General features: G+C 34.8%; 1 protein-coding gene and 1 long non-coding RNA gene across 2 annotated transcripts; one reads left to right on the top strand and one right to left on the bottom strand.

The window, feature by feature from the left end:
• The first annotated feature begins 1,889 nt into the window (after positions 1 to 1,889).
• Positions 1,890 to 17,144, top strand: LOC115456335 (thioredoxin-related transmembrane protein 1). Its single transcript, XM_030185355.2, has 7 exons — positions 1,890 to 2,081; positions 9,287 to 9,454; positions 10,067 to 10,241; positions 12,231 to 12,332; positions 13,178 to 13,300; positions 13,918 to 13,992; positions 14,273 to 17,144. Exons 1-7 carry the CDS (start codon positions 1,930 to 1,932, stop codon positions 14,381 to 14,383), a joined length of 906 nt encoding a protein of 301 aa, XP_030041215.1. The 5' UTR covers positions 1,890 to 1,929; the 3' UTR covers positions 14,384 to 17,144.
• Positions 11,101 to 12,103, bottom strand: LOC115456336. Its single transcript, XR_005112130.1, has 2 exons — positions 11,691 to 12,103; positions 11,101 to 11,603 (listed from the first exon to the last, which is right to left on the bottom strand). It is a non-coding gene; the product is annotated as an uncharacterized LOC115456336 (long non-coding RNA).
• Positions 17,145 to 17,990: the final 846 nt, after the last annotated feature.

The following is a 17,990-nucleotide window of genomic DNA, read 5'->3' as shown; positions in this document are numbered from 1 at the left end:
TTTAACATCTCATGTCTCAGAATGACGAGCGCAGTGGAATACCAAACAATACTTTGTAATTCAAGGTGTTACTACTGTTAAAGGTCGTATATCTTACCATCAGGAACGGCAAGCTCGTCTCGTCATTCAAAGCAAAAAAAAATAATTCCAAAAGCCACTCCATCATAATTAACGCATTCAAACGCATCAAATCACAATGATTCACGGCGCTCGCAACGTGTACGATCGATGGCAGACGAAGCCCTCGTGACGAAGGACCGAAGCCCCACTACGTGACATCGACACCCACGCCTGGCGTAACACGAATACAAGAAAAACAAAGGCACGACAATTACTATACTGTATCTATACACAACATCGCGCTTTTATCCCCAAAGGGGTATGCAGAGGCGCAACCAGGGCACACAGTTTTTGATGAGTGTGTTCCGTCCCATGATGTATAGGCAAGCCTATCGCCATATCGGGCAAATTTCAGACTACGGGCTGATGCTGAGTAAAAAATCCCAAATATCACTTTGCTCAACTCGGGATTCGAACCTAGGACCGAGCGCTGTCGTACCGCGCATGCAGTAAACTACGCCATCGAGGCAGTCTCTGTATCTGCTGTGAAAACTATAATCTCATGTATTACTTCACCTGCATGACAGTTTGCGCCTGCTAAAATCTGTGGGATGAAATATTTATCACGTAGGCAAACAATGTTGCACTTATAATACGTCAAAACAATTTATAAGAATATCTATTATTATTCCTAAATAACAGTTAAATATATATGTAAAAAAGTAGAAAAAAAAAATTTAAAATAAAGAGAATGCACATAAATCACTTATATATGTAACTACGAACATTTTAAATTGATATAAAGTTGAGAAGAAACGCATAAGTTAAACCAAAGTAGCCAGCTCGGGCTGGCAGGTAGGATGAAATTAAAGGATATAAAGCAGTCGTAAATGATATTCGAAGTAGTACTTTCTGAAATTATCCTCTACAAACTTACCGACAATCAAACTTATTGGCTAGCTTATATATAATTGACATTACGGATACCTGAGAATCAAACTCCACTTGTCGATTCAATAACCAAATACGTTGCCAGTTGCTACTAGTCTAGTGAGGCATTAAGCATTCATCCCTCGTTAGTCGACTTCCTATCTAGACCCCAATCCCATAAGGTGCAGGGTTATTTTACCGACGGACTGCCAAAGTTTTGCCGGCCAAAGCCTCGCATTAGTAAAGACCGCTACTGTTATCACTTCTCTAGGGCGTTATATATCTAAAGTCTGCAGAGATTGTCCAGTGTAAGGTTTCTAGCAACTGACTAAACCCGGATAAAAGTTGATAGTCTCAAAGCAAATGTGTTTTTATGTTGACTGTGACTACGGTAGCTACAATACATAATCCTGTCGCGCCTCTGGATACCATGGGTATCCAGAGGCGTGACATCGACATTGCAAATATCTTTGTTTTCTGATAGACAACCTTAATTATAATAAGATTTTTAGGTCTGATCTGATATTTAGAATTACTGTCAAGTTTATATTTGTAGTCATAAAGTGATTGGATATTTGTTGTTTTAAAAAAAAGTAAACATATTATTATAAACATTTTTCTCAAAAAGGAATTGAACAAACGTATAAGGTGTCGCCATCTATGTCACGCGGGGTGTATTTCGTAGCACATGAATGTAACTACATTTTGATGTCGCTAGATGCCGATACGAAATATATATTTTTTATAACTACTACTTGATTATGTTTCGTAAACCAGATTATATTTTATAAGGGATATGCACAAAACAATATACTTTTTCTTTGAATTAATTTATAAGTTTGTTTTGATTTCTACCAATACCAACCTACCACGTAATACAGTAAATAAAAAGTTAGTAATTTAGTCAACCTATGTGGCAACCCCACATTATAATCAAACATGGCGCGCGTACACACAGTTACTAAAATTTTACATTTTTCATTTTATTTTGCGATTATATTATGTTGTTTTACAAATAATGCGAGTGCTAACCGAGAATTAGATGAAGACAATTGGCGAGAAATCCTTGAAGGAGAATGGCTGGTCGAATTGTGAGTAGAAATAGTCCGCCGGTTCGGCGAATGCAAAACGTGTTTGCTATTTTTTATGTCCAAATTACATTATATACGTGTCGTCTATGCAAAATTTACTCCTAATCACCCAAAAAAACATATTTTCTATACACACATAGTTTATAATGGTTTCAAATACAATTTCGAAACAAGTCCATCCTACGAAGTTCATTAACCATTTCAAGGCTGCTTTAGGGTCCGCTAAAATACCGTTTTGAAAAGCGTGACGCATTGTCTATTGTGTAAACTAACGCCCATAATGAAATCGTGCTTTTAGATCTAATTTAGAATATTGATTGCTAATTATCGGAAAGAGTATGTGTCATTTAGGGTAGGGTGTGTGACATAGTAACTTGCTCGTGTATACGTATTCTTATAAGAATTTCTGGGAACTTGTACGGTATTAGCCTGTGTACATTTAGCAAAATGCCGGTGTAATTCTAGCAATTTACAATAAACGTTATCTTGTACGTCGACATGTATTTAATATGTGAACTACACCACTTTCATCACAGTCGCTCCTTTCTTACCTTAGGAATTTAAAAATGCTTCGAATATTTCAAATTCAGAATACAGCAATTTGAATCAAAAACTATAGTTTTAATAAGCATATAAGGATAAAACGCATCAAAGTTAAATTGCATTTGGTTTTCCTTCATCTATTTTAAGCCAACCGGTAGTACCAGGTTGCCAAGAGGATATTTTCTGTATTTGTAACATAAAAAAAATCTATTTTAATTTTACTTCCAGCAAAGTATGTTTTTAGTTCACAAAACTAAAAAATTTATGTGTAAACAGTGGTGCCAACATGCTAATACGTATTTTTGTATATCTGACCTGAAAACACTGTATCAAATTTTTGTGACATGTTTTAGGTCCCAGTACCTGTATCTTTGTTGGCAAAAGCTATCTTCTAGTATGATACCGAACAATTGATCTAAAAAATCTATAATTTTTTATTTTTTTTTAATTACATTTGTTTATGTACAGTCGAATCCGTTTATAATGACATCGAAGGGAATTGACAAACACGTCATAATAAGCGGACGTCATACAAAGCGTTTTGTGAAAAAAAAAATATGTAAATAGTATGCATGTATTTAAGTACTTTAATAGAGAAATATAGTAACTTATAAAATAAAAATGCACGTAATAAGTACATACCTATGTATGTACATAAAAGTTGTATTTTTTAATGTAAGTAATCTGTAATTTTTGTCTGCTTTTGTTTTTTTATTTTATTGTAAAAACAGTCTCTAATACTATTGTGTATAGAAGACATCGCTATGTCAATTACTCACTGAGATTCAAAACAAAAACGAGCCACGTGCCGAACGTCGTCGGGAATCAAGGACCATTACCGAGGGCGTAAAGAATCATGTCGGTCATTATAACCGGACATAATTTATTAAAAAGGGGTCACAATAAGCGACATGTCACTGTAAGGGAAGTCATTATATTCGACTTTTTTATAAAGAATCTTATATGAAAACCAAACTTCGTAGTGTAATTACGTCATAATAAGAGGTTGGTCAATATAGGCAGAGTCATAATAAACGGATTATACTGTATTTCCTTTTTGTATCATGTCTTAAAATATGTATATATACAAATAAATTTGTTTGTGTGGTAGCACAAAAGCCAACAAGTGGTTATTACTTATCTTCAGACTAATTGCCGGTTTAATCACCAAGTAATTATAACATAAACTAAAAAGGTTTTAATAATTATTGATAACATAACAATGTTCTATGTACTAAATATATTCCTTTGTAAAAATAAAAAACATAAATAAAATATAATTACAAAACAGCAAAGGAAAAAGAACATTGTGAAATTCCTTTTTAAATAATTATTTTTTAATGTTGGTTTTGGAGTTAAGATTATGGCTATAAATTTATGACGAGTATTTATAAAAAAATATAAACCTTTCAATACAAGCGGGCTTGTAAAGTTAATATAAATGCTACAATCAATTTATTTTAATCTCTTTTTCTATATTGCATGTTTTAAGTTTGAGATAAAATGTGCATAAATAATACAAACAATACAATAGTTTGTTTTTGTTGTACATAAACTTATTGAAATAGATATAATGATCCTACAATGTCATTCACATACATTCTTTTAAACATTTGACTACATACAGAGATAAATGAAATAAAGAAAAAATAACACTTCCACCTATAGACTGCCTTGGTGGTGTAGTTGTATTGCAGTGCTGAGGTCTCAGGTTCGATCCCCAGGTTGGGCAAGTGATAATGGGTTTATCTACTCAGTATCAGCCTGGAGTCTGGAATTTGCGCCCGATATGGCGATAGGCTCGCCTATCACATATTTGAACAGAATACACATGGTGGAAAGTGAACTAGAAACTAAAAGCATGCGAGTGTGTCTATAATACTTATAGATTAAAAATGTTTTTCTCATGAAATAATTTGCTTATCACATTGAGCTATAAAACTATATCAGAGGCACAGTTAGTCACCCTTTATTAAATTTTATTACCCTTTTTAAAACTACTTTTAATTTTGTTTACATTCATTTCATTATAAGATTCTTTGTTATAGATTTTCCATTAACTTCTGTACAAATAGCCATGTCTACAGGTCAAGATAGCAAAATTATTCCTCTTAGGTATCTAGTAACATAAATAAAAAAAATTGTTATACCATTTATACAGATAACTAATAATAACTGTAGAAAACAAACATATATATTTTTTTTTATTATTAATAATAGGTAATTTGCCTAACTACGTTCTCTAATTATAAGCACGTATATAATTTTTTTGCATACTGCTGTAACGGTGAACGATGTTGCACATGTAAGATATTTAACATCATAATTTATACCATGTTTTATGTAAAATAAATTGATTTGATTTACTAGATATCATAGAGTCCCTATCACATCATAGGACTGAATAAATTAGAGAACTGTAGGAGCATTAATTGAGGTCTAACACTTCAGGGACAAAGGTCTGATCTTATACATACATTATATTTTCCCAAGATCAAAATAGCCTATAGCACTCAGGAGTAATATACCTAAATAGGTTTACTAGTTCCTGAGATTAGCGCTTCCAGACTAACTCTTCAGCTTTATATATTAGTATAGATACATTTTGTAACTAATTGTTTTTTGGTAATTCTAGTTTTCGACCATCGCCCTGTGCATAGTACATCTGCTTGGTTAAAGCTGCATCCATCACAAACCTTGAAAAAATTCACAAGAACTAAATTTCCAATATGGCTCGCATATGCTCGTTTAACCTTAAAACTAAACATCTTATAACCGAAGCATACGATCAATAAATTCCGTATTACAATGACTCATGATTATTGGGTATGCACTAATTTGTATATGAGTGCATTACATCATTTAAAGTGCGATTCTATACGCGACCGCTGCGCCAATTTCCAATTAGATTCGGGCGACTGCGCGTTTTTTAAACTTTTTTTTTATCGAATGAAAAGACGAGCTTGTCGTTCGCCTGATGGTAAGCGATACGACCGCCCATAAATAGTAGAAACACCATCCAACACCTTGAATTACAAAGTATTGTTTGGTATTCCACTGCACTCGCCATCCTGAGACATGAGATGTTAAGTCTTATTATGTCCAGTAGTTACACTGGCTACGGTCGCCCATAAACAGTACAAACATTAGAACAGCGTCATTAGATTTTTTAAAAGGCCAATCTCTAGGTAAGGTAAGGAAAAAATTTCTCTATTCAGGAATCGATTACAGGCACTTGGATCTCATCTTTAAAAAAATTACTATGTTCCTCGCAGGTGTCGAATTTGCGGTCTGCGGTCGAAATCCACCTCTAACCGGTCTCTCTAAACTGTGATGGTAATGTGGCTGATGTCTCACCACATACCGTCATTATGCGTGGTCACTTATAAAAACATAGTATATTACGAATAATGATTTCTTATGTTTACGCGAATGTTAGACATTAAAGTAATCAGTCCGCCCCATTACCACAAAGGCTGCAAAGAAATGTCGGGAGATAATTAAATCCATTGTTTTATTTTAAAATGTGAATTTTCAAACATAAATGTTTGATTCATCTTCGCTTATAATTTCGAGCGGAAGTTATTAATGCAATTAAAATTCCACTCTATGAACGAACCAAAGAATTTTATAGACAGAAATAAATAATGCGATTGGCTGCACCATATCAATTATTTCTCTGGATAGTTACATCAGTTGGTTTTGATGAGAAACTATTATTGTATATGTCCTTACTCTTGCAATAACCAATATTACAATACGAGTGACGATTACACGAACCAATATTTCTTTTATAGGAAAGTTGTTTGTTTTTTGTTTGAACGCGCTTATCTTTGCGATATCCGCTCCGATACAGAAAGTTGTTTCACTAATAAAAGATTTCCCTATATTACTATAGGCTACTTTTACCCTTGGAATAGTATAGCGGGTGACATTAATCATGTGCCTTGTTCTCTATGATAATGTGAAGTCTTACGCGGCCGTGTTACGTTATCTTCGTGAAATTAGCGTGGAATGGCATTCCGTATGCGACTTGAACTGTCAAAATAACTAAGGAATCAGGGATCGGAAGTTATTTATTTTTTATTGCTTTGTATGACGAGCCTGCCGTTCGCCTGATGGTAAGCGATACGACCGTCCTTAAACAGTAGAAACGCCATCCAACACATTTAATTACAAAGTATTGTTTGGTATTCCACTGCGCTCGCCATCCAACACATTTAATTACAAAGTATTGTTTGGTATTCCACTGCGCTCGCCATCCTGAGACATGAGATGTTAAGTCTTATTATGTCCAGTAGTTACACTGGCTACAATGTTTTTCAAACCGGAACACAACAATGACTACACACTAGCTTGGCGACAGAAATCGATATTGTAGTAGTAACTACCCATGCGGACTCCCACATATGGGAGACCTATCACCAGTTGGTTAAAAATATTTCAAGTAATCCACGTATCTCAAAAATATTTCAAGTTCTGATATAAAAATAGTGTTTGAAAACGCGTTTATCTTACGAAACAATAGTGAACAATGCTATTAGCTCTGGCTGATGTCAATATTCTTCGCAAATAGCAACATGTTTTATTATCGACTTTTAATTGGCACAAGTGATAACTTCTCAAGGGCGTGTATGCGCCATTGTATTTACGAAGCGTGAAGATATTGTTCAAAGAATGTTTTATAAGAACAAGTTATTGAAATACAGTCTTACTTATACATATTTCGCAAAGCTATGCTTAGTTAAAACACAAATTTACTCGATCAGCTGTAAGTCAAAACCCGCCATCTTGCCTGTTAATAAGGTTTAAACTAGGATGGTGATGATTTTGACACCTATTAAGGCAATTCATAATCACTTCTTATCGCTAAAATAAGTTTATAAGTAAGACTGTCAGAATACCGCAAGGTTGTAAATAAATTTCGCGTTAATTAGAGGCATATAAAGCTTATCTTCTTAGTCAAATATAGTAGAATGATCTTGGTTGTCGCGGTACCATGTGGAACACCTTTACCCGAAAAAATGGTTATATTACGTTGATTCACGACATTTATTCTCAAAGTCGTTCAGGTGGACACACAGATCCATGGAAGACTTGACGGGGCATGACCAAAAAATGAGGGTTCACAATTCGTAACACGAAAATTTATGTGGTTTTGATAGTAAAAAACTAAATTGTTGGCTTGACTTAAACAATCAATGTAGGCAGATAATATTATAAGAACTTCAACGACTGTTACGTGTAAAAACTTGCATATTTTGGGGAATATGGTAAAAATATAGCTGCACGGGGTTCATGGGAACCATCAAAATTTTGAAAGTAGTCTGTGAGAAAAAAAGTTTCGTATCATCTGTTTCAAATTCAAAAAAGGGTTTGAAATTGATTCAAATCCGCTTAAAAGTGTCCACTTTTATTTTCCACATACTTGCGTATTAACAACATTAACGATATAGATTTCCCAAGGTGTACTAAGTATATATATTTACTAGCTTTTGCTCGCGGCTCCGCCCGCGTTATAAAGTTATTCAGGCTAAAGTTTTCCGTTATAAAAATAGTAGTTTCCCGGGAGCCTATGTTCTTCCCAGGGTCTCAAACTGTCTCCATACCAAATTTCATCTTAATACGTTAGGTAGTTTTTGAGTTTAACACGTTAAGGCAGGCAGATGCAGCGGGGAACTTTGTTATATTATTTAGAACTTTTTAAGTGAAACAATCCCGTCATACATCATTGTTGCATAACTTTAACCGTTTACGCAGCGCAGGCAACGGAAGCTTTCAAAACTCATAATTTTCCCCGTTTTTGCAACATGTTTCATTACTGCTCCGCTCCTATTGGTCATAGCATGATGATATATAGCCTATAGCACTCCAGGAACAAAGGGCTATCCAACACAAAAAGATTTTTTCAGTTCAAACCGGTAGTTCCTGAGATTAGCCATTACTGCTCCGCTCCTATTGGTCATAGCGTGATGATATATAGCTTATAGCGGTCCACAAATAAAGGGCTATCCAACACAAAACGAATTTTTCAGTTGAAACCGGTAGTTCCTGAGATCAGCCATTACTGCTCCGCTCCTATTGGTCACAGCGTTATGATATATAACTTTGAGCACTCCACAAACAAAAGACTATTCAACACAAAAATATTTTTTCAGTTCGAATCGGTAGTTCCTGAGATTAGCCATTACTGCTCCGCTCCTATTGAATATAGCGTGATAATATATAGCCTATAGCTCTCCACGAACAAAGGGCTATCCAACGCAAAAAGAATTTTTCAGTTTGGACCGGTAGTTCCTGAGATTAGCCATTAATGCTCCGCTCCTATTGGTCATAGCGTGATGATATATAGCTTATAGCGGTCCACAAATAAAGGGCTATCCAACACAAAACGAATTTTTCAGTTGAAACCGGTAGTTCCTGAGATTAGCCATTACTGCTCCGCTCCTATTGGGTATAGCGTGATGATATATAGCCTATAGCACTCCACGAACAAAGGGCTATCCAACGCAAAAACAATTTTTCAGTTTGGACCGGTAGTTCCTGAGATTAGCGCATTCAAACAAACAAACAAACTCTTCAGCTTTATATAATAGTATAGATTACTTAATAAGAAAGATTCTCGACGATGTGCTAATGTATATGTATTTATTTGTCCACAGCTACGCGCCGTGGTGCCCCGCGTGCAATGCGCTGGCGCCGGCGTGGCGCGAGCTGTCGTCCCGCGCGGCGCGCAAGTCGCTCGCGATGAAGACGGCGGCCGTGGACGTCACCAAGTCGCCCGGACTCAGCGGCAGATTCGTCGTCACCGCGCTGCCTACTATATTCCAGTCAGTATATTAAATACAGTCAAATGACAATAAGTGCATTGGTGTATTCTTTGTGAATTATCGCTTGGTTTAACGGTGAAGGGAGACATCGTCAGGAAAACTACATATCTGAAAAGTTCTCTATAGGAATTTCGAGGGTGTGTGAAGTCTACCAATCCGCACTAGGCCAGCGTGGTGAACTAAGGCCTAATCCTTCAGTAGTAGAGGAGGCCCGTGTCCAACAGTGGACAGTATATAATACAGGGCTGATATTATTATTTTATATATTGAGTGCGTTGGAAGTGTTATATTATGTAAGTTGTACGATTTCTGCTCTGAAGTGTGATTTGTGTTCGATAAAGCGAATAAGCGCTACTCCCATCACGCCTTGGGACGGAATACACACCTGAACCGAATAGACGATGCGCGTAAACAGACTTCACCTCACAAATTTTAAAGTTTCAGGCATAAAAAAGAAATGGTGGAACATTCCTACTACGAGCCCACTTTTGTTCTTTGTCATGTAAATATAAATTTCTACCTCAATTTCAAATGTTTTAAACAAAATAATTTATCTACAGACCCATACAATAATATACAAAATTAATTCCTCACCCGACTCTTCTTCTTCAGCGTGAAATCCGGTGAGTTCCGCCAGTATAAAGGCCCGCGTGACGTGGACTCGATGCTGAGCTACGTGGAGCAGGAGAAGTGGAAGCAGGCGGAACCGGTGCCGAGCTGGAAGGCGCCTCATTCGCTGCAGATGAGCCTCGTGGCTGAGTTCTTCAAGCTAAGCCAGGCGCTCAGGGTAAGTCTTGCACCTGCTTTACTCAGTTTATTGGAAATAAGGTTTAAGGAAACAATATCAGTGTAGGTTTCACTCTTTATGACTTTACATGACTGTATTTTTAACCATTATAAATAGTTGGAGAATTTTATTTAAGTCCGACAGACATTGTCCTCTCTTAGCTATCAATATTCAAATATAATTGTGGCTTTTCAATTAGTTTCTACTCAAAACCGTTTTGGGAACTAAAGTGATATTTCATAAACATTCATCAAACGTGCGAAGATAATAAAGTCGTTAAATTTTTCAAATTTTCTGAGAAATTTTATTGTTATAAGAATTAAGAACCTTATACAAATTATTTTGAAACTAAAAAATAAGATGAATGAAATTGGTTAACTTTTCTCAAGTTATGGCATGACCAAGGGATGCATTTTTATTTTATATTGTAATCTTCAAGTATTTTGAGTATAACTTTATAAATTTTCATAAAATACTTTAACTTTGATAAAACTTAATAATTACCTTATTTAACTTTATAGTTTGCACTTTTAAATTTTGATTTTCATAATGGATAAGGAAATCCAGTTTCCGGAGTTGAAAGACAATCGTGTCTCGGTCCCTGTTCGGGCGCCAATTTGTAATAAAAATAAATAAAAAAGGAAAAAGGACGACAAATTGTAATAAAAATAAATAAAAAATAATTGATATATTTATGTGTGTGGTATGGTTATGCTATTGAACGCCGTTTCAAATATAAATAAAGAAAAGAAAAAGGTTCGGGCGCCAGGCGTCAATAAGCAAAAGAATTACCTGGATAAGCTAGGAAGATTCTGGAACTTTTAATCTTCAGGGGGGTGGTCTAAATGAAAGTCTCAGAGCCAGTAAGCTAAAGTTGTTCTTTATATTTTCCGAGGAATTCTCAAATTTGGAAATAATTATCTTAGAACATAAAAATACCTTTGGTCATTATTGCATCATCACTGGAATTAAGTTAGAAATACATACCAAAGTAATGAAATAACTAAAGTTAGCTAAATATAATTAATGAAGACCACAGAACACTTCACCGCTGGTCCCATAAAGCAGGTCCCCGCTGAGAGGTCATGGTGCATAAAATTGCAGCAAATGTAGGTTAAACTGGATACAATATGAAATCGTTCCATGTAAAAAATTAATCCATAGTAAAAAACTTCCAAAAAAAAGGAAAATAAAAAAAAAAACGCGGAAAGCTAAAACAAACAAAATCTAATTAGAACCTTATCTAGGAGGCACAACACCACGTAAAAAAGGTATAATAACTCACCGTTTTTTAAGGCAAATTTAGATAAATACTAGGGAACATCAATAAGACGCCCATCGTAAGGTTAAAAGGGAAAAATCCTGTAACAGACCAAAATACGACATGTAATTCCAATGGAAAAAATACAACCACATGTGTATCAATTTTTAGTAGAAAAACAAACTCACCCAAGATAAATTATTACTTTTGAATGTTTACTTTACATTTTAACAAAATATTAGGGCATACTGCCCATAATTGTGAAAGATTAAATTGGATTATTTAATCCATGATGTTATCCTTCAAGAACCGTCAAAGAAAGTGACTTCCTGTGTCTATGACAGCCGTCCATCATCATCGTAGGGATGGGAAAGTCCATAGATCGACGTAGAGATGTCCCTCAGACAATCCACTAAAAGACATCAAAACGACCACTGACCCTATCGAATGTGACCAGTGCAGGAAATCCTACTTCCTCAATTTTATTTAATTTTTAAGTGGCAATGTTGGCAATCACCTGTCAAACCAAGCAAAGCCTCCAGAGCCGCAATAAATAAACAAAAAAAAACTTGTCGAACCAAACATGTAACATAATCAAAAAATTACGTTACAATATATTATAGTTTATGTATGTATATTGTAATATGATTGTATATTATATGAAAATTCCTCTCTCTGATGTTTTATTTCAAGTAAAAACATTAACATACAATATCCCTTACTTGCAGAGCGTACACAACATGCTGATGGAGACATACGGGCTGCCGACATGGGGCTCGTACCTTATATTCGCCATTGCCACGATATTCATTGGAGCTGTGCTTGGATTGGTAAGATATTAAAATACTTATATTTAAATGTTGTATACAAACTCAACAAATCATACCAGTACTAAAGAAGCAGCTGCCTAAGAAACTATCAGTAATACAAATTTCCGAAGTATGAAATAGTAACAATAATATAAAACATAATCTTTTATTCATCACATAGGCGAACATAGTTGCTTATGAGAAGTCAAGATAAATGAAAATAATAATTATAAAAATCAATCACTTACATAAATAGACATTTTATATTAAGGCGATACCTCAAGGTCCATTTTCATACATTTTGTTTCGGCTTTAATCTGGGTAACTAAACAAGTATTGTATTGTAACCTTTAAAATTTAATATGACGAAATTTTAAAGGCAGAAATATCCATGATTATTAATTATTTTTACGTTTTTCTTTCAACTGCGAGAACTAATCACTAACTAGACGTGAATTTAAATTCTTTACTTGCCAATACTTGTTTAGTTACCCAGATTAAAGGCGAAACAAAATGTATGAAAATGGACCTTGAGGTATCGCCTTAAGAATAAAATTTATGAAAGCACAAAGTCAAAAAAGAAGCCGACTCTGACTTACAGAAAAGGGCAGATAAATATAGATGTAAGGTCAACATGGGGAAGATTGGCAAATTTATTTCTTTAAAATTTTTTCATTGAAGATATTTCAACCTTCAGTACTATTTATACAAACTTTATTACTTTATGTGAGAAAATATTTTTTTGAGTTAAATGAAATTATCAAGATAGAAGCCAAAACATAAAGTACATAATTATTATAAAAAATCTTCAGTGGATTTAAATACCACATACTTAAAATGTCACGTCTTTTGGGAATCCTTCACAGATTCTTGTGTGCATCATCGACCTGCTGTACCCGCCGCGCCGCTCGGAGAAGGTCCTCGTCACTCAGGCCGACCTCGACCGACGAGCCAAGGGAGATCAGGAGAAGAAGAGTGATGATGATCAGGTATTTATTTATTACAGAGCTTTATTGTAACAAAATACTGCTTAATATTAAAACAATGAAGGCTGAAAGGAGGTACAATTGGCGGTGTTATCGCTCGAGGCAATCTCTTACAGACAACCATTGGATTTAATAAGAGAGAATGATGAAAAAGGTAGTAGTATAGGGCGTACGTATTAGCTAATTAATGTTAACAACATAGACTTAGGATGAACCATGAACAACTCGGAATGTTGTCGAGTTGAGGCATATAAATATTAAAACAAAATGCATAGTACTGCTACTGCGCACGTCACTATCAGTTCACTGTGTGCTTTTACTGCCGCAGCCTTAGAAGTTTTAGCCTGGCAACAACGGGCGAACGGTCACTCTCACACCCCGTCGCAAGCGCATATAACAATGCTCCGTAATTGCTTATTATTTTAATGAAATGCCAACTTTTAATGGCCTCATGTATAAACAAATATACATATTTAACATATTTGCTTCCCTTTATATGCGTTAACATTTTCTACTAATTCTTACTGACAAGGTTTCTTAAAATAAAACTCTTATATTTTCTGTTGAACTAATGCTGTAACAGAAAGTAACAAAATTAATATATCGTGTTATGTTTCCAGGAATTGATAAACGATGACATCGTGGATGAGGAAGACAACGCTAACAGCGACGCGGAGAAGAACTCGCCCAGTGACGTATGTAACATTTTTAAACTTAATATAACCTAAGATAAATACATAAATTTGTGAGTAGTTCAGGGATCAGAAAATTGAAACTGGTTGGTCAATAATTACAAATAAAATGTTCTTCACTCATTGGCCGAATTATTCACTAACAGACTGGCAAGAAGCAAGTAGTCAGTTAATGGTCAATCACCTATTTATGTATCAACTATACCTAATGATAGGAAGCAAGTTTCTTTCAAAGAAAAATAAATAAATATTAAACTATTGTCATAAACAAATTTGTTTACAGACATCGGAAGACGAGAAAGAGAAGCCGGCGGAGGGCGGTGGCGATTCGAAGCCCGGCGAGGGCAAACAGAACACAGAGGTCCGCAAGCGCAGGCCCAGGAAGGCTGACTGAAATCACACACCGATGTAGTGACACACAGCTTACACTAACGCTGCAATACACCATAGACAAACTTATCTATGAAAATCCTAGCGTATTCTAAACATTTTAAACGTAACTGTAGTAAAATATCAACGGTGTTGCAAATTGAGGCCACACTTTTTTGTAACATTATAAAGATAGGCGTTTGCTTACACTAATATTCGCTACATCAATAAAAATATAACTACAATTTGTATTTTTTTCGAATGGCGTTAATACCGCTTGGTTGACGACATAGGACGCTATTAGACGCACTGCAATGGTGTTGATACATGCATGGACTATAAATGCGTGTAGGCTGCAATGGGCGGTAAAATCCTTTCTATTTGATTGCAATCATGCAGTTATTACTGCAGTCCTCACTGCAGATGTGCACTTGAATGCAGATCTTACAAAGCGGAGTTCAGATTATTTCATGCAATTGAGTAACACTCATGCATATTATTTCATGTAATTGAGTAACCTTCTTGCAGTTGAGTAATACTCATACATATAACTTCATGCAATTGAGTAATGTTCATGCAATTGAGTAACACTCAAACAAATAACTTCATGTAATTAAGTATCACTCATGCATGTTTCCCGCCCCCTAAGCAGTGCGTCTACAGCATCTGCATTATGAATGTGCTAATATTAAAACTGATATGCTATACAATGTTTAGTAACAAATAGTTTAGATGGCGGCGTATTTTTTTTTTACAAATACATAGGATTACTTTGACATTGTCAATTTTGTCTCGTATGTTATTTTGGTAAGTTAATATAATTTACATGTTAATTCATTAATAATTCTGAGAACGCTTTGTGAGCGAATATACTATAATATGGACATTTATAAATAAAATTAAATATCGAAAATAAGGGATACAAATTGGTATATTCCGAGGCGTATAAAATTGGTATTTATTGAATAATCCAAATATCCTTCCATAGTTATATGTACACGCGTTTCGACATTCGCGTTTTGATCAAACTTCATCTAAATACTTTATTTTAAATGGTTTTCGCTTAAAGGCGCGATTATGTTAAAATCGACTTTTCGGGTGCTCTGCAAAAATTCAACCCAATGAGGGTAATTTATGCCACCAGGTGGCGCTATATAAAAAAAACATTCTGAATCACCGACACTCCTAGCGACATCTGTTGAGCCTTATTTGCCCGCGTTTAGTGATAAACACCTCAATAGAGTATTTGCAGTGACTTATGAGCTCAAATAAAGTGCATTTCTTGCTTTAACATATTGTGTAAAGTTGTGACTAACATTTCCTTAAGATTTAGTAAATAAAGTAATGCTCGATTGAGGACAAATTTTCGTAATGCTGTCTTAATCTTACGTCTATCACATTTAAAGCCAATATAGTAAGTGCTTCAAAGAGATAAACTTATTATAAAATAATTTAATTCATAGAAATGTTAAAAGTATGGGCATTCTTGCTAAGACAATAGAATAGTAATATCAACCCTTTACTATATACTATCCTAATGCTAGCTACAGACCTACAATTGATTTGGGTTAGGCCTTTTGTCCAACACGCTGAGGCATACCAGACGTTCCCCTGAAAAGAAATATTAATACCCAATAAAGGATTTGTAGATATTTTTGGATAACATTCTGTATCATGGAGGAAATAAGTCACAAACTTTTAAATTTTGTCGTATTATAATTGCATTTACACACACGCGCGCACACACGAGTGTATCATTGTTACGCACCAAAACTAGTGTAATTTTTATTAATTTAGGCTTAATTACTAAATGTATGTGTTGTTGATTAAAGTATTATTTTTCTTATTAAAAACAAGATAGGATTTGGGTCATAGATAAAAATCTCATTTTGCCTTAAGACAAGTCCTTTACACTTTGGTTTCTATTTTTTTACGTTTTTTTAGGATGCATTATAAAACAATTTGTATGAAAAATTTTACTTTGACATTCAATATATTTGTTTGTGCATTAAAACATCGTAAAAAGACACTTCAAAAATACAGAAATTAATATATAGAAACGACTACCACGCTCATGTGACTTCGAACTAAACTTATATTTATTTTTACAGAAATTATAAGAACATGCAATGGTGCGAAGTGGTTGCGAATCATTTTAACGAAAGATCGCTTGTTTTTTTTATATAATTTACATACATTCCTCAAATATATCGATTCGAAAGCTCAATGACTTTTTCTAATGCATTTTAGTTTTCGTTACGTACTTACGAGATTATATATTTGTATAGCAATACTCAAACTTCGCTTATATGTATTGTATATATGTAAGGTATTTTTATCGATATTGCACCCGTACTTATCGATATATTCACCTCCCTAGTTGACTATTCGATAGTGTATATTTAGATAGAACATTTGATCGATAAATCCCCGTTGCATCTACATATGGGAGATCTGATTTGAAAACATCTTAATATATGTAAAGTGCAATATCCATAGGTACTTTATAATTTTCCGTTTACTTAGGTCATTATATTTCGTATATATTAAAATTGGACGTTGTAGTAGATGGTTGTGGACAGATTGGAATCAATAAAACAAACTTATATAATAACAATTTAAGACATCACTAATTAGAAGCAATGATTGCTATTGTTTTGTTGGTTTCGGTCTGTCGGCGGAGCGTAAGGTGTTACAAATTTGCCTTGTACAAAGACTAAGATTGTTTAAGTGTTGCGTTAAAACTATTGACCTAGTGACTTGCTGAATAAATTGTATTTGTAGAATTTTTTCTTTTATTTATCATCCGTAATTAAATTTAGAATCGTTGTATTACACCATTCTTCCTAAACGAATTTCGGCTAAGGCTGCCAATCTTAACGGAGATGAGCCAAGTATGCAGGAGATATTATAGTGCACAAGTGTCCAATATACAGGTGCCCTCTCTGTTCCTTCACTCTCATAGTCCGGTGAGACGGCGATCCGATATGACCGAAGAGAGATCAGGTGCAGGACCAACGGCTTTACGTGCTTTGAGGCACGGGAGTATTACACTGTCAACTTCTTGACTTCCAGCTGTGACAGATTTTTTTTTTAAGATGGAAATACCCAGCAACAATTATTTTAGCCGACCCGGGCGATTCAATCCCAGGATCTCAGTGCAGTAGGCGTACTGTTACCGCTTACAATTCTATGCCACCGAGGCAGTCAAGACACCATTCGTTAGAGTCACTAATAAGGATCAAATTCTGGAAATACGGGGCTAATTGAATTGTTTTTTTTTTCGAAATATAGCAAACAACTGGCAAAGGTTGCGATTCTCTTATTCGATCAGGCTTTAGATTTAACTCTGAATACTAAATTCTGAGATTTTAAAATTACAAAATGTCTTTATAAAATCTAAGCATCGCAATGATGTAACCTTTCAGCCAGGGCTGCATTTTCGTATTGAGGTATGTCGTAGGTTTTAACAAAGTTTTACATTGCCTGGAAACATCTTCCCAAAAATTTCTGCCAGAAATAAAAAAAAATCTTTATTTGGCCATTATCTCTGGACCAGATGGCTGAAAATAATAGGTACTTACAGTACAGGGATAGATGGTATAATTAGTAAGTATACATAAAAATTTAAG

This window comes from Manduca sexta, chromosome 2 (genome assembly GCF_014839805.1).
Source record: "Manduca sexta isolate Smith_Timp_Sample1 chromosome 2, JHU_Msex_v1.0, whole genome shotgun sequence".
Lineage (NCBI taxonomy): Eukaryota > Metazoa > Arthropoda > Insecta > Lepidoptera > Sphingidae > Manduca > Manduca sexta.
This window is presented reverse-complemented; position numbering and strand designations above follow the sequence as displayed.